General features: G+C 42.4%; 1 protein-coding gene and 1 long non-coding RNA gene across 4 annotated transcripts; both read left to right on the top strand.

The window, feature by feature from the left end:
* The first annotated feature begins 3161 nt into the window (after positions 1 to 3161).
* On the top strand, positions 3162 to 23014 carry podn (podocan). Of its 3 annotated transcripts, none has more exons than XM_030133040.1 (11): positions 3162 to 3397; positions 4774 to 5062; positions 5739 to 5832; positions 9800 to 9864; positions 9987 to 10096; positions 10188 to 10344; positions 12000 to 12115; positions 16678 to 16891; positions 17120 to 17563; positions 19866 to 19971; positions 21804 to 23014. In XM_030133040.1, exons 2-11 carry the CDS (start codon positions 4793 to 4795, stop codon positions 21872 to 21874), a joined length of 1647 nt encoding a protein of 548 aa, XP_029988900.1. In that variant the 5' UTR covers positions 3162 to 3397; positions 4774 to 4792; the 3' UTR covers positions 21875 to 23014. The 3 variants fall into 3 exon arrangements, with proteins under 3 accessions (XP_029988900.1, XP_029988899.1, XP_029988898.1); XM_030133039.1 differs by having other exon boundaries at positions 3164 to 3400; positions 19823 to 19971; XM_030133038.1 differs by having other exon boundaries at positions 3165 to 3397; positions 19823 to 19971.
* A 958-nt stretch (positions 23015 to 23972) lies between these two features.
* LOC115418576 (uncharacterized) lies at positions 23973 to 25437 on the top strand. Its single transcript, XR_003935330.1, has 2 exons — positions 23973 to 24137; positions 24209 to 25437. It is a non-coding gene; the product is annotated as an uncharacterized LOC115418576 (long non-coding RNA).
* The last annotated feature ends 1906 nt before the right edge of the window (positions 25438 to 27343 follow it).

Below are 27343 nucleotides of genomic sequence, written 5' to 3'. Positions count from 1 at the left end.
AAGTGTATCAAGGCTTATTTAAAAGACAAAGGAACAAAGCTGTTCCTGTAGCATCTCGTCCGAGATTTGGGGACTTTGAATTTCCGTCCAGATGGTCAGAGTTCTTGAAGTCATGAAATCTGTCAAACACAAAGTATAATTTTAGAGGATGTGAATTAAGTCATACACAGGTGCATCTCAAAAAATTAGAATACTATGAAAAAGTTCAATATTTTTGTCACTCATTTCACAAAGATAAACCCATATATTATATAGACTCATTACACATAGAGTGAAATATTTCAAGCCTTATTTCTTGAAATTTTGATGTTTATGTCTTACAGATATTGAAAACCCAAAATTCAGTGTCTCAGAAAATTAGAATATTGCATAACATCAATAAAAAAAAGGATATTTGAAACATAAATGTTAGTCTCCTGTAAAGTCTTTTTATTTTTATGAACTCAATACTTGGTTGTTTCTACGTTTACATGAATTCCTGCATCAGTGTGTGGTGTCATGGAGGTGATCAGCCTGTGGACCTGCTCAGGTGGAATGGAAGCCCAGGTTGGTTTGATAGTGTCCTTCAGCTCATCTGTCATTGGTGGATCTGGTGTCTCTGATCTTCCTCTGGACAATCCTCCATAGATTCTCTATGGGGTTCAGGTCAGGTGAGTTTTCTGCTCCATCAGTCCCAGTCACACCATGGTCATTGAACCAGCTTTTGGTACCTTTGGCAGTGTGGGCAGGTGCCAAGTCCTGCTGGAAAATGAAATCAGCATCTGCATAAAGTTTGTCAGCAGAAGGAAGCATGAAGTATTGTAAAATGTCCTGGTAGATGGGTGTGTTGACTGTGGACTTCAGAAAACACAGTGGACCAACACCAACAAATGCCATGGCAGAACAAACCAGCACTGGGTCCCAAAAATGTGTGGGAACTGTTGAAAACATGAGTACTTTTTTCCATTGACATGATGTTTCCAATAATCTTTGTAGAAATAAAAGTTAAACAGTTCATTTTTGTGTCAAACTGGATGTAGTGGCTGGAACAGTTGAGAGGTCAGTAGTTTCTTCCACAGTAATAACCCAGGACTTCTGTACAACAGGACCGGACCGGACCGGACCGGACCGGACTACCTTCCCCTTTTGACACTTTACAACTCTGCAGTGATCTAGTTCCATACTGGAACGCTGTCCTTTATGAAAAGAAGAGCGGGACTTAAAGACAAATCTGTTGGACCCAGATTCCACTGCAGCTTCTCTGGCTCTGCTGGTCTACGGGGTCTTTTCTTCTCTAAGAGTGGGGTGAGTTCAGTAGGTCTGGAGGACTGCTTTCAGGCTACATCCACACCAAACCGCATCTTTTTCTATCTGATCTTTTTCTTTGTCGCTTTCAAAAAAGTGCTTTGTAAACACAGAGTCATTTCAGGAAATATCTGTGTCCACACCAAACCACTGAAAACACCTGAAAACCATGTAGTCCTGATGCCAGGCCTGTAGGTGGTGTTGGAATGGTCTCACAAAAACATGACGAAGACGTGGAGCATGAACATGAAGTTTGGTTGGATCTACCAGGTCTGATCCAGTATGTCCTCCTGGTTGCCCCTCTGGTTGCCCCTCTCTGTGGTCGATCCCAGAGCATGTGGTGAATATTGTTGCTATTGTTGTTTGTTGGTCATTTTAATGAAAGCGGAGCTGAAGATTTGGATTCAATGTTTCCAATAAGATCAACAGCTGTTGTAGCACCAGCTCTGCTCTGGAGTCCACCATTGGTGTTGTTGTAGTAAAGTGGTGTCTTGCTTTCAGGATGAAAGGTTAGAGAGGTGGAGCTTGACATCATTGTTTTAAAAAAGTTGTGGTTTGGTCGTACAGACAAAGACGTTTTCAAATGTATCCACTCTGAGACCCAGTTTTGAAAAGCTGCAGTTTCAGTGACTGAAAACATTGTTTCCGTGTGGACGAAAGGCTGATCCGATACAAAAGTTTTGCGGATGCTTCTGGCCGATGCTGGGATTCAAGTCAGGTCCAGGTCCAGGTCTAGGGTTAAGGTTATGCACAGCAAAACGTCTGTAAATAACACACTAGCTGTTTTTAGGATGACAGAGAACCGTCCGGGAACCAAAATTTGGTTCTCAACGGGCACCAAGTAAAACTTGTTTTTTCTAAGCGAACTGTGGCGACATTAGAGGACGTCAGCAGGTTGATGGGTGTTGACCTGCTGAGGGTCCATCTGTGGAGTGGGCATGGCTGCCTTCTTCTCCACAGCAGATGTCCTGTATTAACAGTACAAATGCTCGTAGGTAGTCCATGGTTCCATCTATAGCGATAACCCTAAAGTTAGGCTTAGAGTTAGTTTAGATTTAGAGTTGAGTTTAGTAACTATAGTAACTATAGTAACGGTGTCCCATCCATGTTCAGGCCCAGGTCACCTCTGATGATGGACGGACAGACGGACTCTGTCGGGGCTGAACTTACACCTTCATGGTCAACAACAGATGTTCAGACTCAGGGTCCAGTGGGAGGTGGACTTGGTTGTGGACTGGACTGATCCAGACCACATCCTGTTCTCCTTTTCTGGCAGATACTTTTTCTTTCATTTCCTACTTGTAGAAACGTATCATTGAACCTAGTACTGAACATTTGTTTTTTTTATATATTTATTTATATTATATATTTACTTATATTTTATTTATTTTATTCAAATTTTTAATGAATTTTTAAAAACCTCTTTTTTCATCCATTTACTTATAATGGGCGTAAATTCAAATGTCTATAAAAACAACAATTTTGTTTCAATTTTCTTCAAACTTGTCACATAAATAGAGGCAGTTGAGATGACATCAGCACACGTATAGACATGATGACATTAACTGGATCCATGACAAAATAAGATACAATACTTGTGAGGGATGGGGCTTGTTGTGTCTGGAAGCCGTTGTTTTCAGATGATTTCTCCACAGTCCTTCATACAGACCTTGTTTGGAACATTCCTCCACCCGCTGCAGTTGGATGAGTTTTAAATCCAGTGCATTCAGGAGCTTATCCTGCTCCGTCATCTCACTTGAATTATGTGGATTGGAAAGTTTGTGTTAAAACCCATAGTAAAAAAAAAGAGCCAAGGAGAAAATAATCCAGTGGTGTGTTGTGTCAGCGTGGGCAGGTCTGATGAAAATGACCACATTCTGGAAAAACAAACTGAAACATGGGAGGAAGATGAGAAAAGAGGAAGGAATTTGTGTTTTTGGCATGGACTCCGGCCTGAGCTGTTCCTTCGACTCACTCCCTTCCCTTTTCTCTTCCTTTGTTTTGTGAACTTTCCCTCATTCTGGTCCACATCTGGACGGGCTCTGCTGGTTATGGGACTGTTGGTGTAAGGACTGGACGTCACATTCACTGCATTTGGACAAACACTGTTGAGGTGGTAAAGTATCCGGAACCTTCCGTCTGTGCGTTTACTGCATGTCCATGTTTTAGAGGTGGAACATATTTAGACTGAAGTGTCGAGTATCAGTGTGTGTGAGGGGACACTGTTAGACACTGCAGTAGTACTGAGGATAGACTAGGATACACACACACACACACACACACACACACACACACACACACACCCCTCTCTAAGGTAAACTGTTCTTGTTGACTCAACTCCTCTGTGACCCTGGGATATACTCATGTTTCTTTGTGGATAACATTGTGCAATAGGTTTGGAGTCCAGTGGTATTTTCCATGTGTTTGTGTTTGTGTTGGTAGACTGTGGTGGTGGATGGACTCTACAGGTTTACATTAAACATCGTCTGAAGGGGAGACTTACTTCATACTGTGGACGTTTGTCAAAGCATCAAGTCTGTGAATTAGACACAGACACAGGGTTGGGGTTAAGAACAGGTTTAGGAACAGGTTTAGGAAAAGGGTTAAGAACAGGGTTTGGGTTAGTGGGTTTGGGTTAGGGTTAGGGTAATTTTTGGGTAATGTAGAGATAAACTGACTTCACAAATCCAAACCAGTGACTGTATCAATAACAGAAGAAAATTTCAGATGGATTACAATGGTTTAAAACAAATATAAATAAAAAATATAATAAAAAATATAAATAAATTAAATAAAAAGTGTAACAGAGACTGTAAAACTGTAACAAAGGAAAAGATCAGAACCATGTCTATGAAGACCAAACAAATACTAATAAAAATGTTATAAAACATTTAGTAAAATATAAATTAAAGATATAATAAAACATGAAAAATATAATAAAATATAAATAAAAAATACAATAAAAATTTAATCAAATCCATCCATCCATTATCTTCCGCTTATCCGGGGCCAGGTCGCAGGGGTAACAGTCTAAGCAGGGATGAATTTAATAAAATATAAATTAAAAAATATAAATACTTTTAATGTGGTTCTCTTTGGTCCTCTCTGGTTCTTTTTAGTTCTTTGTGGTTCTAAGTGGTTCTCTCTGGTTCTCTCTGGTTCTTTCAGGTTCTATGTGGAACTCTGACATCACTAATTGCTCTTACATGTTGTGTACAGATGCGTCAGTGTCATGTTTAAACTAAGGTTAATGGACATTGAGGTGAAAGAACAGGTTCATACATGAACTCATGTCATATGTGTGGGGTTAGGGTTATTGTATGTCATATGTGTCATATTGATCCCTTTAACTCAGATCATGACTGTTGTTGAATAAAATCATGTCATTATGAATCCATATTCTCCATCTTCTGCTTCAGTGTCTGATTGGATGGAGGTTGAAGGTTCCAGGACAGATGCTGGTGTTGAATGTCCATGTTCTGTGTTCAGGAGGACGTTCCCTGTGGACATGGCCCTGGTCAGCCCTTCCATCCTTTACACCCTGGGGGTTCTTCTGTTGGTTCTGTCCTGGGCGCAGTGCCAGGTACTTCTTAAACCAGATGAGGAGGAGGTGGAGCTGATAACAGAGTCCCCACATGTCCCCACAGTGCTGGTCAAGTCCTCTGAATGTCCGTCTGAGTGCAGCTGTTCTTCAGAGGGAAACGTGGACTGTGCTGGAGTCGACCTGACCGCTTTTCCCAGAGGACTGTCTGACAGGATCCGCCAGCTGTCTCTACAGGTGTCACAGCTGCACACACACACACACACACACACACACACACACACACACACACACATATATACACACACACACACACACAAGACCAGGTCCTAACAGGATAAATGAGGACCAATGTTAGACATGTTGTCTTTGTACCTTATAAATAAAGACCCTGTGCCCTGGGTCAGGGTTAGGGTTAGGGTCAGCCTAACCCGACACTATCCCTATCCTCAGTTCTACTTATCCATATATCATCAGTCATTTATCCATATAGTTGTGATAGTGTTTATTATACAGTTCCACAGATGGTACATGTTTATATTGAAGCATTGGGTGGGACCTCACGCTCTGGCCGAGTTCCACCACCCATCACACCAACCATCACCGTTTATATATATATATATATATATGTGTGTGTGTGTGTGTGTATATATATATATATATATATATATATATATATATATATATATATATATATATGCATTTTTAATAAGGCTTTTATTTTGAAAAACCCTACTCTGTGCGTGTGTGTGTGAGAGAGAGAGAGAGAGAGAGAGAGAGAGAGAGAGAGAGAGAGAGAAAAGACAGACAGACAGAGAGAGTTATGGTTCCCATGGTTTGGGTATGGTTCAGATGTGTCTCAGTTCTGTCTTCTCATGTTCATGTTTTCTTGTGTTTTGCCTCCTGATGCCAGAACAACAAAATTGAGGAAATAACAGTTGATCACATTTCACACCTGCATCAACTGGAGACTCTGAACCTTCAGAACAACTGGCTGACGACAGACGGTAAACCCACAAATACAACCCAACACCTTTCAGAACCGGACCGACAGGAAGTGTCAGGGTTATTCTATGAGGAATGTGTGATGGTGAAATCCAACAGGACTTTTCATAAATGTCCATTTTAAAGCCGTTTTATGTTTAAAGTTATACAACAAACAAACAAAACACAGGTATTGTATTTTAAATCTTCTTCTACAAATGTTCCCATTGGCTGGTATGGTCCCATATGACATCAGCGTGGACCCCCTTCATACCTGTAGTTCCAGTATGTATGTAGGTCGTAGGTAAGTGATAACGTACACTGTAGTGGTCGGTTATGTAATATATGTATGTACATATGTATGTATGTATGTATGTATTTTAACTGACTTGTTTTATGGTCTTGGTCTTAACTTGGTCTCGACTCCTCAAAGACTCGGTCTTGACTCGGTCACGACATAGTCTGTCTCGTCTCCATCACTACAAGGTACAACCAGTTAAGTCTGCGATTACAAACGTCAGTGTGGGTCCGCTGATATGATAATACATTCTTCTTCCCTTTAGAAAACCTGCTGATTCTACTGAATCCTATTTCCTACTTGTAAAAATGCTGCTTGTTTCCATTCCTGCTCTGTCTACCCAATCAGCATTGAGTAAACCTTTAAGCTCCACCCAGGAGTTTTCAGGGTCGTTTGGAGTACCTACCCCAGAGCAGGGACTTGGTTAGACTCCCGAAAGTTTCCTGTAATTTGATCCGTGAGGGCAGTTCCTGCAGTGGCGCCCCCATGTGATCAGATGAACCTGTATACGTGCATGAAGACACCAGAGTTTTGGAGACAAACCCAGGTGAGTTCATCCCATTTATTATAATCAGATTACTGCTGTTATGTGATAAACAAGATCAGATTATGCTGTTTACATCATCACTTGAATCATCTGATGGAGTGTTCGTGTGCATGGAAAGCCTCATTGAGCCCGTTTACATTCACACCAACACTCCCATAATTATCGGATTTCTGATCAGATTATTATTGATCATGTTAACAGGATCATCTGATCAGCTTTATCCGATAACAGCAGTTATTTGATTATGAGAAATTAGATTAACACACTTAGATTTCTCTCCAATACTCCAATGTCTTCACACATGTAAACAGGTTAATCTGATTTACAGTATTTATTTTTTTTTTTTTTTACATCTGCGCATGTGTGAAAAAAAAAAAAAAATCGATATAAACTGAAGTTCCACATCGACACTGAGCTGAAGGAAAAAGGTAAACAAACAATGAAATGAAGGATAGCAGTAACATGTGACCTATTCTGTAGTCTTATTAGCTCCTCCCACATTAGGACAGCTAACACTGACACTGTAGGCGTCGTCATGGGCAACAAGACAAGACCAGATGTTGAGAAAATGACAGGAAGTGTACGTCTGACGTCATAACGTACATATGTACTCTGAAAGAAATCTAATAATGGACTGAAACATGTGGCATATCAACATGCTGATTAGAAAGCATGAGTACTGCACAGGTGTGTGTGTGTGTGTGTGTGTGTGTGTGTGGGGTGGGGGTCCCTCTGTTCTGTCCTTCTGGTTCTGGGACTGTGGTCCTGGTTCTGGGCTGGACTGACAGGGTGGACCAAAGACCCTGGACCTGTTAGCCCAGCTGGTCTACTTCTGTTTGTTCCTGGTACTCATATTGTCATCATTTTTGCACCCGTGGAAATATTTCCATGTTGGGCCCACAGATCAGAATACATTTTGGGTATCCTAGTGTTTTTCCTCTGTTCATTCTTGTTACTCAGATGTTTGATGTTCCACTCCATGTTCATTGCGTCTCATCAGCAGGTTCTAGGCCTGTCAGTCAAACAGGAAGAAGGAGGTTCCCAAACCTTTTATAGCAGAAGGCATCAGAAAGTACCAAGTGTCCGTGCAGTCAGAGAACAGATCGTACCCTTTCAATGCCCTAAACTATGTCTGATCTGTTTTGAGAGTTTCTGGGGAGAAGTAAAAAAAAATAAGGTTTGAGTAGTGATGTGAGTATTTCAGTAAATGGGAAATGTAAGGGAACAGGAATATTCATGGATGGTTTGATCATGTGGGAGGGGCATCGGGTACATGAGGCCTGAAGTACAGGCTCCTAAGGAGTGAAGTGTGGCCCTGTTTGTGTGGAGGGTTAGGGTTAGGGTTAGGGTTAGGGGTTGGGTTAGGATTAGGGTTAGGGTTCTGGGTAGGGTTCAGGTAGGCAGATGACGCTGGTTGGCTGTAGAGCCAGGGGCTGAGCTTTAGTTTCTTTTGTCCATATCTGAGTTTCTTTTTGTTCTGTCGATCTGTTTTTCATATGTTAGTTTTTTGTGTTTTTTTGTTGTTTTTTTTCACACAAACGCAGCCCTAAGGCTGTGTATCTTGGATGATGACCATGGTGAAGATCACTCCAGCCCCCTGGTGTGTTTCCTCCTCCACTCGGCCAATCGTTACACATGTCCTTCATAGAGTTGATCTGGTCATTGGTGGAGGTCTGTGGAATGTTGGTCCACTCCTCTTCAGTGTCTGGGTCCAGTTGGTGGACATTGAACTGGAACACACTGTCATATACGTAGATCCAGAACATCCCACACATGCTCAGTGGGTCACATGACCACTGAGTATGGTGACCATGTAAGAACTGGGATGGTTTCAGCTTCCAGGAACTGTGTCCAGATCCTTCAACATGGGGCCGTGCATTATCATGGTCTAACATGAGGAAATGGTGGATGAAGAGCACAACAGTGGACCTAAGGATCTGGTCCAGGATCTGAGTGGATTCAAAAGGACACCAAGAAAATACACCTGTGGTGGTTGAACAGAACATAGGCCTGACCATAGGACCACCATGGACCACCATGGACCACTCCATCCACTCTTTCTACCATCTGCTCTGGACAGCGAACACCAGGGTTCATCCATGAACAGAACATCTCTCCAAAGGCTCAGACTCCATCCAATGGAACCATCTGTCCACTCAAGTTGGTTATAATGATGAACGTCAGTCAGGTGGAGACCCCGTTGCGGATGACGTCCATACAGATGAGCTTCCCTTCTGACAGTTTGTGCATAATTTCTTTGGTTCTTCAAACCGTCTGTTGCAGCAGCTGTCCAGGTGGATGGTCTGTCCAGGGGGATGGTCTCAGATGGTCCTGGAGGTGCAGATGCTGGATGTGGAGGTCCTGGGCTGGTGTGGTTCAATGTGGTCTGTGATTGTGAGGACGTTTGAATCGACTGATGAATTCTCTGAAACACCTTTGGAGACAGTTTATGGTAGAGACATGAACATTCAGTGGACGTCCAACAGCTGCGGTGGACATTCCCGTGGTCACATGACCATTGGACACTCCCTCTAAACCTGGGACATCTGTGTCCTTGTGCTGTGATCAAACTGTCCATGTTAGAGTGTCCTTTTCTAGTGTCCATCCTAAGGTCCACCTGTCCAATAGTCCTTGTGTCCAATCGTCCTGTGGATGGTCCACAGCTGTGAGGTGGATGGATTATCAGTGTTCACTAACACACATTTACACAGACTTAAAACAGTATTAGACACAAACAGACCTTTCGTGAACACGGAAACAGACTGAGATCTGAGTTCAACTAATGAAGAATGGAACAAAAACAGAAGTGTGTGTTTATATTTGTGTTCAGTGTAGTTTTTACTCTTATATTAGTTGAACACACTGACGCTAAAAACCAGGGTTAAAATGCTCAACTTTGCTACTTAACATCGTGCAGTCAATAGCGTCAGGTGATGTCATGGGGTACCCTGGTTGTGGTGGGACTCCAGAGGGTCATGACCAACAACAGTACGTATGTTAAGACCTAGGACTGAGAACATACTGGTGTGAAGGGGTCAGTCAGCTGTTGAACCCAGATGTCAATAAATATGACCCACTGACCCTTTGAAATGTTGGGTTTTCAGGGCTGATAAATATACTGCTTATTCTGTTTTTCTCTTTATAGGCCTTGAGGATGAAGGCTTTGAAATGCTTGAACAGCTGTCTTACTTATATTTGGCAAATAACCAGGTGAGTCGTCCACAGCCTGTGTCCTGTTTTCTGTCCCTGTGGACCTCAACCATGTCTGAAAACACTCTGAAAAATCCCATTCATAATAAATACTGATATTTGCTGTTTGTCCTCTCATGCAGCTCACCTCAGCACCGAAGGCCCTTCCATCCTCTTTAGTTAGTGCTGATTTTGCAGCTAATCAGTTAACAAGAATCTATCCATATACTTTTGGCTATAAACCTAAACTAAGGTACGAGTGTTTTTTGCAGTTCATACTTACACTCTGCTTTTTCCCCTGAGTTATGTTGACTTATACAAACGTCTTGTACTTGTCACCCCAGGTCTGTGTATCTCCATAACAACAAGTTGACTGATGCAGGACTTCCTGACCACATGTTCAATGGTTCGGAGAGCCTGGAGATTCTCACCATGTCAAGCAACTTCCTGCGGGTTGTCCCCAGAAACCTGCCGCCCACGCTTCACCGTCTTCACCTGAAGGTTCAACATCCAACAGCACATTCCATTTGTCATTAAAACATACTAATACATAATTGACAAACAGCTGTACGAATAGATTTTTTCTCTGTGGCAGGAATAAAGCTGTAATTATTACTTAACAAAATCACCATTAAACGATAACTACAATCATTTAGACATATTAAGTTTAAAAATGGACCATTATATCCAGTTCAACAAAGCAACATATTCATTCTCAGATTCAAATATTTTATTTCTAAGATGTGCCAATAAATATTCTAGGATTACCTATTAAACCAGTTTCTCCAGGAATTCAAAATATTGAACATTTACTTCTAATTCAGTCAAGCTTCAGTGTTCAAGATATCTTTATTGTCCTCAAGGGGCAATTTGATTTACAGCCAGCAGTAAGTAAATACAACAGCAACTAGACATTATTCATCCAGCAACAACAAATACTGTCACCATTCCAATTTAGACGGTGTCATTTATGAGGCTGATCACAGTAAAATACATGACTTACTGATCCTGTCTGTTGCGTATCGTGGTAGACTGTATCTGCATCCTGATGGAAACAACAAAAATTCACACAAATAGGGAATGGCTTGGATTAGCTGGGATTGATCCAAGATTGATCTTTCTTCAAAGACTTTGTCCTGTACAGGTGATGAAAAGTATTTAGGGATGTGGCAGCAATTTTGCTGCACACCTTCACAATGCCCTGCAATTGTAGTGGTGTGAGAAAGGACTCAAGTGCTCAGTGCTGTTCTGGAATAATCTTCATTAACTGAAAAGTATAAAAAGGAAACAAAGTTAAAAAAATAAAAAATAAAATAAATCTGTACTGAGGGGCCGGTTCCAGAGCTGGTACAAGGCTGTGGGGAGGTTGTGGCTAGGCAGACTTCGGATGGGGTATGGTGGGATCCAGGGAAGCAGAAGAGTACTCATGAGGATCAGAGGGTTTCAGGGAAACAGAAGAGTACATATGGGGATCAGAAGGTTCTAGGGAAGCAGAAGAGTACTCACAGGGATCAGAGGGTTCCAGGGAAGTAGAAGAGTACTCACAAGGATTGGAATGTTCCAGGGAAGCAGAAGAATACTCATGAGGATCAGAAGGTTCTAGGGAAGCAGAGGAGTACATATGGGGATTAGAGGCCTCTAGGGAAGCAGAAGAGTACTCATGAAGATCAGAGGGTTCCAGGGAAGCAGAAGAGTACTCACAGGGATCAGAGGGTTCTAGAGAAGCAGAAAAGTTCTCACAGGGAACAGAGGGTTCCAGGGAAGCAGAAGAGTACTCACAGGGATCAGAGGGTTCTAGGGAAGCAGAGGAGTACATATGAGGATCAGAAGGTTCTAGGGAAGCAGAAGAGTCCATATGAGGATCAGAAGGTTCTAGGGAGGTAGAAGAGTACTCACAAGGATCAGAGGGTTCTAGGGAAGCAAAAAAGAACTCACGAGGATCAGATGGTTTTACGGAAGCCCCAGCTGATTCAGCATATTACCTTAAAGTGATCAAAATGTCTATTATTACTGAATCTACATCTCAGCACTCTGGAGAATCTTATCCCTTGTGTTTGAATTGTTTGTAAACTGATGTATAGTTTGACTTTCTTTTTTTTTTAAACACAAGAATAGGGTAATGTTCATCATAAATAAGCATTACTTTGCTGTTACAGAGTAACAAGTTGGAGAAAATTCCAGCAGGGGCCTTTGACAACTTGTCAAACCTCAGGGAATTACATCTTCAGGACAATCTCCTCAGCAATGAAGGCATGGACAATGAGACTTTCAGGTGGGCAAAAATGGTCCCTTTGAAAGTACCCTTAGTGCTAAGATACTGTAGCATTAAGGACATTACCTTATGTAAAACAAGAGTTCTTGTGGAGTTGCTGATACATTTTTATTAAAGCAATAACCCAAAGTGAGAAGTTTGATGAAAACCCCAATGGGACTTTTATAAAACAGGGGCTACACATACCTTATGTACCTGGAATATTTTCTAGAATAAACCTACAGCAAATTTGAATATGAAAAAGTTCAATATTTTTGTCACTCGTTTCAGAAAGTGAAACCCATGTATTATATAGACTCATTAGACACAGAGTGAAATATTTCAAGTCTTTATTTCTTGAAATTTTGATGATTATGGCTTTCAGATAATGAAAACCCAAAATTCAGTGTCTCAGAAAGCTTGAATATTGTGGAAAAACTTCAATATTGGAAAGTCATGGTGTCATACCCTAATCAGCTAATTAAGTCCAAACACCTGCAAAGGATTCCTGAGCCTTTAAATCAGGGGAGTCCAAACCTGGTCCTCAAGGGCTGGTATCCTGTGTGTTTTAGATGTTTCTCTCTTCTATCATACCTGGTTCAATTAATGATCAGCTCATCTTCAAGCTCTGCAGAAGACTGATAATGATGGAATGGCTTCCACGTGTGATGGAAGAGGGAAATATCTAAAACATGCAGGATACTGGCCCTCGAGCATCGGAATTGGACACCCCTGCTTTAAATGGTCTCTGTCTGGGTCAGTGGGACACATTATCATGGGGACGACTGCTGACTTGACAGATGTCCACACAGTCACTGACACCCTCCACAAGGAGGGTCAGCCACAAAAGGTCATTACTAAAGATGCTGGTTGTTCGGTGTGCTGTATCCAAGCACATTCATAGAAAGGTGAGTGGAAGGTGGTAGAAAAAGGTGCACCAGCAAAAAGGATAACTGCAGCCTTGGGAGGATTGTTAATCAAAATACATTCAAGAGTTTGAAGAAGCTTCACAAGGAGTGGACTGAGGCTGGAGTCAGCAAATCAACAGCCACTACACACAGACCAGTCCTAGACATGGACTACAAACCTCCCACTCCTGAACCAGAGACAATGCCACAAACGTCTTACCTGGGCTGTGTTGCTCAGTGGCCCAAAGTCCTTTTTTCAGATGAAAGTAAATGTTGTATGACATTTGGAAATCAAGGTCCCAGAGTCTGGAGGAAGAGGAGAAGCACAGAATCCACATTGCTTGAAGTCCATTGTGAAGTTTCACAGTCCGTGATGATTTGGTCTGCCATGGCATCTGCTGGTGTTGGTCCACTGTGTTTTCTGAAGTCTAACCCTAACTCTAAGGGCCGTTTCATAGTCAATGCAAGGGCATGCAGCCACAAACGCACTGCAACACATCAAGATGCTTTGGCCGCCATGATGTGTTGTCCAGTTTTTTTATAAGTGACACAGCAACGTGTGTAATACCATTCATCTCCAGTGAGGGCAGTATGCAGCGATGTAGTTTGATTTAACACATTGTTATATTTACAGAAGAAGATGACTGTGATTCACCAGAGTCTCCAACAGAAAGCGAGTCACTGGAGCCAGCAGGTTGGAGACAGACATTGAGAAATATTGGAAATGCCTCTCCCCGTCTAGAATTCGCATAGGCCGAACAAGAGATTGGAATTCCCTGTCCTGACTCCATCTCTGCTGCAGTTCAGAGGCCGGACATCCCACTGTCTATATTCGGCATGTTTTTTTTTGCACCACCGCTTCAAGAGAGACAATGGGTGCATATCGATCAGTAGATAGATAGATAGATAGATAGATAGATAGATAGATAAATAGATAGATAGATAGATAGATAGATAGATAGATAGATAGATGAGTCTTTATTGTCATTGCACGGTTATCAGGCTTATAATGGGTGAGGTGCTGGACTCCCTGCCACACCTGTCGTGTGTTGTTGTCACTGAAGTGGTCCTCAGTCTTCCTCCTGTCCGCTGCCTTGGCCTCTCTGATGCCTCTTTTCAGGTCGGCTCTGGCTGAACTGTACAGTTCTCCATCACCAGATCTGAAAGCGACATCACGTTGCCTCAGCAGGGCCTTGACACCTTTAGTCATCCAGGGTTTCTGATTGGAGTACACCCTAAGACGTTTGTCCACAGTGACACTGTCAATGCAGAAGTTGATCTAAGAGAGCACAGATGTTTTGTGCTCCTCCAGGTCCTGGCTTCCAAACACACTCCAGTCTGTGCTCTCAAAACAGTCCTGCAGCTGCTGTGATGCACCCTCCGGCCAGGTTTTTACAGTCTTTATGGCTGGGGGGACTCTCCTCCAGATGGGTGTGTATGCGATGATCAACAGTACAGATGTATGATCTGACAGGCCCAGATGTGGTAGGAGGACAGATCTATAACCTTTCTGGATGTTACTTTAGGCTTTGTCCAGTGTGTTAACACCCTTTGTGGCACAGGTAACATGCTGATCAAATCTGGGTTATACTATCTTTAAATCAGCATGATTGAAGTCCCCACTTATGATGTGCATTGCATCAGGATGAGAGTTCTGTGGACTGCTGACTACTTTGTGCAGCTCGTTCATGGCTATGCAAGCGTTACCATCGGGTGGTATGTACATGGCCGTAACCATGACAACGGTAAACTCACAGGGTAGGTGCATTTAACATACAGATATTCCAGGTTAAGGAAACAGTTGCTGTCAACAATACTGGCATTTTCACACCATGAGTTGTTAATAAATAAACAAATTCCACCTCCCTTACCCTTTCCGGAGTTTACGTTGCGGTCTTGGCGAAGCACCGTGCAGCCTGCTAGCTGAATAGCTGAGTCTGGTATAAATGGCTGCAACCATGTCTCTGATATTAAGAAAATGCAGCAGTCACAGAAACACTTGTCGGATGCGATGTGCAGGCGCAGTTCATCGATTTTGTTAGTTATGAACCTGGCGTTGGAAAGGAAGATGCTGGGAAGCGGCGACTTAAAGGGTTGCCTCTTTAGCTGTGCTAGCGCACCGGCCCTGTGGCCTTGCTTTTGTTTCCTTTGTTTACACTTCCTCTTGAACTTGCTGCCGGGAAGAACTATCCACGGAGACCCCAGTGTCCTGACGATGTCCTCCGGAATATCATGGTAGCGATAGAAGTCCGGTGAAATTGCAATTTTGCAGTGTAATCCCAAGCTCAAAAGATCCTGATGACTGTACGTGTACATTGTCCAACGTACGGTGGTGTTTCCAGCTAAAAATACACATATCCACACATACACAAACACAGAATATGGCACCGACAGCGGAGAGCTGTGAGCCGCAGCATCTATGTGCACCACCATAGACCAAATGCAAATGCAATATCGAGCCACTGGCATGGATTCTGTGGCAGCCGCCCTAAGTGCCACACTATTTGCCAGTAATATTAATAGCATATTTCAACTGACCATGCATATTCCTGTGTAGCCTGTGACTGGTTTTGGCTTCTGTGCCAGTAAAATACATGTGAAGTGCTTGTTGGAGCTGTGGTATATCATAGTTTCCAGTAGATCTGACTTATATGCTGCTACATAGTGTGTTTTATGTACTGTCTGTGCACCTATATCCTGTCGTTTATACTGGACTGTTAGCTGAGGAAGCACCTTGTTCAGCTCAGTGCTTTGGATACATGCGGTACCGTGGCACCTATGGCACCAAACTGTGGCACCTGTTACACTTCGCTGCAGCACCCGTGGCATATAGCTACAATCCACGCCAGTGCCTTGATATGTGCCCACTGTTTCTCCGATTCTAAATCAGTATTGTTATTTGTTTGAACCTGTTGTGTGTTCTTTGTGCTCTTAAACTGAAGGGTCAAACAGGATGTTCACTATTTAAAAGTGACATGGGCTCAGTGAGTTCTGGTCCAATGTTACCGATGGCTCTGTATGTGAGTTTTCTCCCGTGAATTGTGTGGGTGACCGTGGTATTCCTACGCTTAAAATGTCCGATGCCACAAACATCAGTATACACTCTTCTTCAGTAGCCATTTCTGTACATTACCTGGTTTGGCACCCGGACTGTGTTCAATGTATTGACTATGAAAAGAAATGTGTCACTCGCGTCTTAACCCTAACCCAGGTCCTAACCCCAACCCCCCTAACCCTGTTCCTAACCCTAACCCCCTAACACTGTTCTTAACCAGAACCCTGGCAGAACCCTGAAGGCTGGATATATTGGTCAGAGATTTATTGCTTTTTTTTTTTTTTATTTTTGAGTTCTTAGGGTTATTTATATATCCCCTCAGTCCATCCACCTATCCCCTTCTTTTATCCTTTTTCCTTTTGTATTTCATAGTACTGAGACACTACTTTCTTCAGTTTTTTAAATCTAGAGTTTATTTTATTGTAATTTTTTTTAGTTTTATATTTTTTTTGTTTAAAGTAGACAACAGAAACATTTAATAAAGTAATTCAAAGTAGTAATAGATGGTTGGCATGTGCCTGCCTTATGTGATGTTAGTCAAAGCCATCAGTGTGTGGTGTCTGCTGCAGTTCTGACTCATCCAACTGTAAGGTGTAATGGTTTTGTGTTGTCGGTGGCAGTCAGCTGACCAGTCTGGAGTATCTGGACCTGTCCAACAACAACCTCAGTGTGGTTCCCAAGGGTCTGCCTCGGAACCTCCTGCTGCTGCACCTGGAGAAGAACTGCATCCGCAGTATTCCTGGAGATGCCCTCATCTCTGTCCGAAACCTGGAGTACCTCCTCCTCCACAACAACCAGCTGCGGTCGCGGGCCATCCACCCAGCTGCCTTCCAGGTCCAGTGGTTTCATCTTTTTCTCTCCACCATCACAGTCTGTATGAAAGACAACATCAGGAATAGAATAGTTTCAGTTGGAAGAACAGAGTCCAAGAGAACATGGGATTCTTTGCTCTACTGTGTTTAATTCATTAATTGAATATCTTGGTTTAATGTATATGATTTTTTTTCATTTGATACAAACTTCAATTCCATTTTGAAAACATCATTCATTCATTTGCACCAGGGTCTGAAGAAGCTGCACACCCTCCACATGTATAATAATCTGCTGGAGCGAGTTCCCAGGGGCCTGCCACGGCGAGCCAAGACCCTGATGCTCCTCCACAACTCCATATCGGAGATCGGCCGCAATGACCTGGCTTTACTTTACACCCTGACCGAACTGAACCTGAGCTACAACCAGCTGAGCAACGCCAGGATCCACCGGGACGCCTTCAGGAAGCTGCGTGTGCTGGAAACCCTGGACCTGTCAGGGAACTACTTGCAATCGCTGCCTCAAGGTCTGCCTCGAAGTCTGCAAGTACTGGAAATCAAGAACAACCAGCTGAACTCCATATCTGATGGTTCACTGACGGGCATGGGGAAACTACGTAGCATAATCCTGAGCAACAACCAGCTGAAACTCAACTCCATCTACCAGGGAGCATGGATGGAGCTGAGCGCACTGACAGTGAGTGGACCCACAAACTACTATCTATCTATCTATCTATCTATCTATCTATCTATCTATCTATCTATCTATCTATCTATCTATCTATCTATCTATCTATCTATCTATCTATCTATCTATCTATCTATCTATCTATCTATCTATCTATCCATCCATCCATCCATCCATCCATCCATCCATCCATCCACCCACCCACCCACCCACCCACCTATGGGGGACATACACATACTCTGATACTGTACTTCAGTACTATTCAGTACTATTCATGTATGTGTACTTTACAAACACAGATTCACAGTATTATTACTATTGAATTTTACATTACAGCATTTCTCCCTAACTTCAAAAACTAGTTTCATATGTATATTTTTTTTACCCCTTTGTTTGTAAATATACATTCATTTTCACCTTCATATGACAGTAGTAGAAGAGCCAGTCTGGGGCTAGAACGGAGCTAATGGGATCCAAATAATCTGATCACACAGCTTTCATCTATTGGACATTTATCTAGAGACATTCATTTAAATTAATTTAAAAGGACAATCCAGAACCATCCTCTACACTTATGTAACCAGTGGTGTCAGACTCTGCATTGTGTTTTTTAAGGATGAGACCCACACATATGACTTTGGAGGCAGTCTCTGTTAATTGTTTTTTCGGCTCCTTACAAAAGTAGCATAAGACACAAAAACCTCTAGTCAGCGACCCCCGTAAAACAAGCTCCTACACAAACCAAATGATGCAGAAATATGTTTCAGCACATCATAAGCACCTCATATAGTTTGAAGAAGCCAGTTCATTTAAAAATTAAATTAGCAGAGGCTAAACCAAAAATTTTCTCAGACTGCACAGCTGCTTACCTCTCCCATAGAGTTCTGGCACAAAAGGGAAGAGGTAGAGGCGTGAAAGCTGTGGTTACAGTGGGCTGTGTCACAATGTAAATTACTCGTTGGGGAACAAACTCAAATTAAAACTTCCACATACTGACTCGGAGGCCCATAATGTCAGGTGTTAATCAAAAGAAATGAAAATAAAATGAACAGATTTTATGTAATTATAACAAACAATACACAACATCATCTACATACCCACACTGCTGCGAAATAATTGACTCTGTTACACTTATTCCAAAGACGTGGCTGATGGAGGGGTGGTGGGTTCAGGGTTTAGGGTTCAGGGTTCAGGATTTAGGGTTCACAGGGTTCAGGGTTTAGGGTTTAGGGTGTCTGTGGTGGCTCACCTTGACATGTATTTTCTGGAAGAATCCTACAAATGGATCACCAGGTGTCGTTAGTCCCTTAGTGTCTTATTAGAGTTGAGAAAGGAAATGTAACTGAGAATGGTCCTGTTTCCACTGGGATGGTAAAGGAGTGCACAGGCTGTAGTATCCATGCCAGGACAGTAGGTGGTGATGGAACTGTCCACTGGGTTTTCCTCCACAGACCACAGGAAGTGTCATCAGCTGTTGTTGTTGATGACAGTTACAATGAAAGCATGAAGTACGTGCACGAAGCTGAGCCTGATAACAGTGTTTTCACTGAAAATCACCTTATTTTATTTTATTTTATATTATATTATACTGAGATGACGGCTGTTCTGTTTGAGGTCATCTTAAACAGTGTTGTAAACAGAAGGCCAAAACAGAACAAAACCTTTGGGTTTCATCCTAAACCCATGCTCATGTAAATGAGGCCTTAAGATTCACCATTCAAAATGTATTTGTCATTCCAGTTTATAGAAGACACAGAAACCAAACACTGTACTCAGGTCCCAGCAGCATTTAATTAAAATAATAATAAAATCCCCCCCCCCCCCCCACACCCCCCTTAAAATAGTTACACATAAATAGGTAGAATTGATCATTTCTAAAGTGCACAAAAGTAAAGTGCCTATTTAAATTTTATTTCGGGGCTCACGCATAGACATGATGACATCAGCTGGATCCATGCCAAAATAAGATACAATACGTGCTAGGAGATGGGGCTTGTTGTTTCTGGAACTAATTGTTTGACTGTGCATGTGTTGGACTCCAGGCCTTAACCTCAGACAGAATGTGGAATTTAACTGTGTTTGTTCCAAGTAATGGAAAATGTTGTTCAAGAACCCAAAACGGAACAGGAGTAGGACAGAGAACAGCTGCAGTCTTTACTGGATTTGGGAAGACTCAAGGAAAGCAGCTTTTATGAGCATATTTGTACATGAACTGTAAACAATGACAGGTGGATGGATCTGTGATTGTGTTGTCCTTTTATTTTTCAGACATTAGACCTGTCTGGAAACCAACTGTCCCATATTCCCTCAGATCTGCCCGAGTCTCTGGAGTATCTGTATCTCCAGAGGAATCGCATCTCCAGTGTTGCCGCTTCAGCGTTTGAAGGAACCCCCAACATTAAAGGCATCTTTCTACGGTAAGAAAAATGTGTCCATCAACATATGATATAGTAGGAGACTGTGTTCACCCCCAGTGGGTGGATTAGGGTTAGGGTTAGGGTTAGTCATCTTACCATGACAACAAACATCTCTGAGTTTCTATTGAGATGAGAAGTGAAATTCTGCATGTGCACCTGGTAATGCCACAAACTGCATTTTCCATCTTGATTCTTCTCTGTTTATGAAATGATTATTAAAGGGAATAAACGGCTCTAACCCTAACCCTAACCCTCCAGGTGGAGGCCATGTTTAAGGCCAAATAGGAGGTGGTGATGTCATCCATCACACAGCTGCCCTCTGAGATGATCCCCACTAACCCTAATCCTAACCCTTGATGGGATCCACTGGAATGTCCAAAGAGTTGGTGTCATGACGATCCTTTAAGAAACAAGGCTAAAGAAGATATTGATTGTAACTATAATTAGTCTGTGATGGTTCTCCTCCCTGTACAGGGGCCTGTACCAGGTACCTGGGTACCAGTGTACCTGGTAAGGCCTACACCAGAGTACTGGAGAAGAGGGTACGGTCAATAGTTGAACCTCAGATCAAGAAGAGCAATGTGGTTTTTATCCTGGACATGGAACTGTGAACCAGTTCTTTACCCTTGCTGGGGTGCTGGAGGGGTCATGGGAGTTTGTCCATCCAGTCCACATGTGTTTGTGGATTTGGAAATGGCTTACAACCGTGTCCACAGGGGCATCCTGTGGGGGGTGCTCCGGGAGTTTGAGGTGGATGGCCCCTTGTTAGCGGCCATTCAATGGAGTGCAAGTCTGGTCCGCATAGCCGGTAGTAAATCAGACCTGTTCCTGGTGAGGGTTGGACTCCTCCATGGCTGCCCTTTGTCACCGGTTCTTTTCATAACTTTTATGGACAGAATTTCTAGGTGCAGCTCAGTGGTGGAGGGGGTCCAGCTCGATGGGGGGGGGGTCCAGTTTGGTGGTGGGAGGATCTCATCTCTGCTTTTTGCAGATGATGTGGTCCTCTTTCCTTTATGGAGCAGTGACCTCCAGCTTTCTGGGCAGTTCACAGCTGAGTGTGAAGTGACTGGGATGAAGATCAGCACCTCCAAGTCTGAGCCCATGGTCCTCAGATGGAAAAGGGTGGAGTGCCCACTCTGGGTCAGGGGGAAGCCCTGCCTCAGGTGGAGGAGTTTAAGTATTTTGGAATGTTGTTCATGAGTGAGGGTAGGAAGGACCAGGAGGTAGACAGACGGATTGGGGCGGAGTCTGCAGTGATGCGCACGCTAAAGCGGTCCGTTGTGGTGAAGAGGGAGCTAAGCTGAAAGGAGAAGCTCTCGATTTACTGGTCGAACTACGTTCTGACCCTCACCTGTGGTCATGAACTCTGGGTAATGACCCAAAGAACGAGGTTGTGAGTATAAGCAGCTGAAATGAGTTTCCTGTGCAGGGTGGGCGGGGTCAGCCTTAGAGATAGGAGGAGGAGCTCAGACATCTGGGAGGGACTCAGAGTAGAGCTGCTGCTCCTCCTCATCTAGAGGAACCAGTGGAGGAGGTTCATCTGGTGAGAATGCCTCCTGGACACCTCCCTTAGGTTAGGGGCGTGTCCATCTGGGAGGAGACCTTGAGGTTGACCCAGGACACACTGGAGGGATTCTGTCTGTGGTCTGGGAACACCTCAGGGTTCACCTGGAAGAGCAGGGGGAAGAGGCTGTGTGTGTGTGTGTGGGGGGGGGGGGCTGTCTGGGCTCCTCTACTGAGGCTGCCCCCACCCCCCACCCCACCTGGACCCAGGTAAGAGGAAGAAGACGAGTACGAGTACGACTACACCTTTTTCTTTCTCTTCATTGAAGGTTTAATCGTCTTTCTGTGGATTCTGTGGATGAAAGCTCCTTCTCACATCTGTCCAACCTACAAGTCCTAGACTTGGGCACAGGAAACACCGACCTGCCTCTGAAAACAGATGACCTGGAGGACGATAAGAAGATGGAGGAGGAGCAGGAAACGTAAGAAGAGCTCCGTTCCAGATTCTGGGATCCTCGTATAAAACCAGTGTAACCTTGTCCTGTCTCAGATAATGCTGGGTCTATATCGTGCACATATCTACGCTGTGTGAGTCTTTCCTTGGTTTCTGTCATGTTTTCTGATTCCATGTTCCTTTAAGCTCATGTTTTTACTCATATGAACCAAAGCCCACAGATGTCAAACTGCTCCACAACAGAGACTGAACACCTTCATGTACAGATGGACTCATGGAAAGAACAGGTGATGAGTCTGGGGCTGATCTGGAGGAACAGGCACATGGCAGGTTTACCACGCCTCGTACATGGGCTCAGATGGACGCCATGACCCAACCCTGCAGGCTCCTTTAGGCTTAGTTACCATAGTTACCAGAGATAGTTACCATAGTTAGCATAGATAGTTACCTTAGTTAGTTTCCTTACATAGTTAATACAGTTAGTTACCTTAGATAGTTACCATAGTAAGTTAATATAATTAGTTACCATAGATAGTTACTATAGATAGTTAACATAGTTAGTTACCTTAGATTGTTACCATAGTTAGTTACCATAGGTGGTTAACTTAGTTACCTTAGATAGTTACCATAAGTAGTTACCATAGTTAGTTAATATAGTTTGTTACCATAGATAGTTACCATAGTATGTTACCATAGTTAGTTACCATACATCGTTAATATAGTTAGTTACCATAGTTACCATAGTTATTATAGATAGTTAATAAGTTAATTACTATAGATAGTTAACATAGTTAGTTACCATAGATAGTTAACATAGTTACCATAGTAAGTTACAATAGTTAGTTAATATAGTTAGTTACCATAGATAGTTACCATAGATAGTTACTATAGGTTGTTACCATAGTTAGTTAACATAGTTACCATAGTTAGTTACCATAAGTAGTTATCATTGGTAGTTACCATAGATAATTATCATGGTTAACTACCATAGATCGTTACCATAGTTAGTTACTAGGCCTGTAATGGTACTTAAAATTTTCGGTTCAGTACGTTTTTGGTTTTGAAAGCCACAGTTCGTTTTTTTTTTTTTTTCAGTTCGGTACGGGAAGAAAGAAAACCCCTCAAAATGTCTTTAATTCACTTATTATGAATTTTTGAACATTTTCTACCAATATTTGGAGACAATAGAATATAGAAAAACAGGAATAATATAATTCTGCTGCTATAAATCAAATAGAAAATAAAATCAATAAAATATTACTAAATATGTTTTAAACATTAGTATTGCACTTTTCCCCGAAAGGTAATTTTGAACAAACAACAGAAATCAAATCACAGTTCTGTCAGTTCACATTCTGCAGAAAAATAAAAATAATTCTACATGAAGTGCAACATTAAGATGAGGGCAAACTGGTATTCTGTTTAAACAAACTGAAGAACAACACTGACAACGAAATTAACCGAATTATTTATTTTAGGACAGGGAACAATCTGTTTAGGACACTTTGTGTATTTGTGTGTGTGTGCGTGTGTGTGTGTGTGTGTGCAGGGTGCGATTTGTCAAAAACACAGAGGGGGGATGTATTTTTTATTTTTTTTCGTTGGGGGGGTGTGTCACAGTAATATATGTAGGGGTTCGGTTCATAACTACCGCTGGTGTGAAACGAAAGTGAAACTTCACATACTTTCAACGTCCAACTCCCGGGTTCTATTCCTCTATTATACAGTGTGTGTGTGTGTGTGTGTGTGTGTGTGTGTGTGTGAGTGAGTGTGAGAGAAAGAGAGAGAGACAGACAGAGAGAGCAAGTGTAAGTGTCAACGTCTCTTTCCTCGTTGTCTTTTACCCGAACCCGAAGTGATCCCAAATGGCACCATAATGATGGTGGAGGGTCTTCAGCCTCTTCCTTCCAGGTTCAAATCATATTTGTTTTTTTTTTGTTTTTTTTTACCTTATATCAGCTGCTATTTCGTATTTCGGGTCAATGTGTGCTCCGTCAGTATGTCCATGTGGAACTTGTGCGGATTTAAAGTTCCGCATCGAACGACGTCTTTCATTCCTTTTTCTTTTTCTCAACCTACTGTGCTGTTTCGGTACAGCTGTGTACCGAACTGAACCGTTTCAGTACACACCTGTTCGGTTCAGTGTATGTGTACCATTACAGGCCTATTAGTTACCATAGATAGTTACCATAGTTAGTTAATATAGTTAGTTACCATAGATAGTTACTACAGATAGTTACCATAGTTAGTTACCATATGTAGTTAACATAGTTACCATAGTTAGTTACTATAGTTACCACACTAGTGAACAGAACGGTAGTTTTACTTTAATACTGTGAAAACTAAAGAACTCTATATTTCAAATATCAGACAAATGCCACGGACACTCAGATTCAATGAGCCCTCATCAGTCATTAATAGGCTGCTCCTGTGTTTAATTAATAGGTGTTAATTAACACACCTGTTAAATGTGCTCTGAATGGTTCTACCTTTACACCTGTTATCTGCTTTAAGGGTTAGGGTTCTGGTTCTGGTTCTGTAGGATCTGAATGGGAAGTGCCTTCATGTATGGGATGTGCTGAAATGCTCTTGTATTGTGTCTATAACAGAATCTAATGAAATGTGCAAAACTCATCCTGTTGTTTCCACTTGTGTGACTCAGGTGAGTGTGAGACGTGTGGTGAAGCAGTAGAACACAGAGTAGAACATTGAAGGGGGTCTGAAGACCTTCCATACCCACAGTATATCCACATATGGAAGAGCCCAGGTTTGGACGTGGAATGACAAATATGTCCTTCATATTGTAAGACGTGGACGTCACTGTTGGATAAGTCCATTATTCTGGACCCACGGACATTAGAACCTTAGAGCAAGGCATTAATGAAAAAATGAATGACAAATGAAAACAGAAGGTTCTAATACTGACGCATGGATCCGACCGGTTCCATCTATGACCCAGTATGGAACCGAGGGGTTCACCTGGAAATGCTTCATATTTGGACGTGATGCATCATTAATGGCTTCATGTCCATGTTTCTGATCTGTGTTCATTAACAACAGTCTGACTGTGTTCAAAAGAAACAGTCGACACAGACAAGAAGGAAACATCAACACAAGGGATCTGAAGACAGTTTGGAAAACAGACTGTACGGTAGTCTAATATAGAAAGGCAAAGGCTGCATATCAACCCATCCATCCATCCATCCATCCATCCATCCATCCTGCTGCTGCTTCAGTCAAATCCTATTTAATATTAATAACATATTGATGCAGTGATGGTGCGTTCCCAGAGGCTTTGTTTCTGCAGCTCAACAATCTGACCACGTTCAAACAGACAAAGCTTTGGATCGTTTTCCATCAGGAGGTCATGACAGTGGGAATACCTGACACTAAAGGACACTGAATCCACATTTATGCACACATTTGGTCTGTTAAAGGCTGGGCTCTGAAACTGTGGATGAACACACTAGTTCAGTTTAACTGTTGTTTTTAATAAATTACTCACATTTGTTTTTTGTTTCACTCCCATTTCTTCTTTTTTCATTTTCAAACTCTACTTAGAACCTTCTGAAGATCCAACAGAGAAAAATGGACATTAATGCAATTTTACAACTGGTCTTAAAACTTCGATCAGGAGTGTATTCCAGACCATCATTGGACTTGGAATTATTGTCTCGATCCTGTTGAAACAGAGGCTAATGCATAGTTTTTATACTCACCGTAACCAGATAAAATATTCATCATATTGACTGACTAGAGGACAGCTGTAAAAACAGGATGTTTTGGATGTTTTTCACAGCTCATCTTTCTGACTAATGATGGATGAGTTCCTTTGGACGGCACAAACACACATGATGGAACAACTAGCAGCTCATAGCTAAAGCTACTTAATGTGTAAGGGACAATTGTTTTTTTTTTTTTATGCCTAGGTCTCACAGATTCTTATGAATGATGGGTTTGTAAGAATCCCTCAGTTCCTACGAAATCTGGAGCTCATAGACATTTGTGGAGGGGCATTAGTTTCATACAGACACCTTATGAAGTTCGTACAGCTGCCGTTCAAATTGCAAGAACAACTTGAGACCTTCATGAGAAAATGATTTTCTGTCGTACGAAGAACGTAGAGTTCTCATGGTCTTAGTAAGGGTGTCTTGGGACCTTCCTATGTCATACCTAAGGCCACATCTAGGGATGGGAATCGAGAACCGGATCCCAGTGGCTCGATTCCTTGGAATCGTTTGCCTACCTGCTGAACGATTCTGTGTATCGATTCTGCCTTCGTTGTGCATGCGTGATGACGGATCGCGTACACTGCATTGTTTTGGTTAAGACGTGGACAACATGGTACTGAGGCAGAAATGTTCCAAAAAGACAACGCCAGGAACACTGGAACACTTGCAAAGCTTCCGTGTCTTCAGAAGGGTGGAATCCCTCCAATCTGCTCAAACATTTGTCCACAGCATGTCATTCATTTACAGGAATGTCACGTGTTTGGTACACTACTTAGCGACGCTTGTGAATGTAGCAGCAGAGTGAACGCCGGGCCCAGTTCCAGTTCCAGTTCCGGTATGGGCAACAAACGTCGTACCCCCGCCAATACAAGTTTCTGAAGGTAGGGGAAATTTAATGCAAACACACCCATTTGTACTCTTATTTGTACTCTTTTATTCCCTCACCCAATGAGAATTGATAAGAAAATCGATAAGGAATCGGATTGATACGCAAAATCGATAATGGAATCGGAATCGCTAAATTCTTATCAATTCCCATCCTTAGCCACATCCCAAATTTTTTTGTTGCAAGGTGGCCGTACGGCACATCTGTATACCACTCACAGCACTCTCAAGTGAATGGTAGGAAGATCTTATGGGTTTTTTTCGGAATATTTAGATGGGTGTATAACCAGTTGCCGTGTACTCTCTCAAAAATACTGTGTCGTGAACATCACATTCAAGATGATAATAATGTCCACAAGACTGAAACTTCTACAGCTACAGCTGGAAGACGAAGAAGAGGAAGATCAAGCTGTTGCTGTTTTGGTCCGACAGCAGCAGAAGATACAGAGAAGACAGAGACGTTGGTGGGTGTGGCCATGGACACAGAGGCGGGACCTCTATGGACTGTACGACACTGTGAGTCTAAGACCCGACTCCGGTTAACCCCCTCCGGTTATTATTCAACCCACAGGTAACAGAATAAAGTAATAAGGTCAAAGTGTGAGGGGAACACTGATGTATGAAGTCATGTGATGTCAAATCAAATGATCAAAGTATGACCCAGCATGTGTTTCATGTGTTTGGGATCATGCGCTGTCCATGGTGCTGAATTGGGAAACACTGACCTGCAGTGTCAAACAGAATCAAAACTAGGACTCACAGTAAGACATCCAATGAAAACATTTGAAGTAGAAAGTAC

Source organism: Sphaeramia orbicularis, chromosome 4 (assembly GCF_902148855.1).
Source record: "Sphaeramia orbicularis chromosome 4, fSphaOr1.1, whole genome shotgun sequence".
NCBI classification, from domain to species: domain Eukaryota; kingdom Metazoa; phylum Chordata; class Actinopteri; order Kurtiformes; family Apogonidae; genus Sphaeramia; species Sphaeramia orbicularis.
The sequence above is the reverse complement of the archived record's forward strand: the minus strand, read 5'-3'. Positions and strand labels throughout refer to the sequence as shown.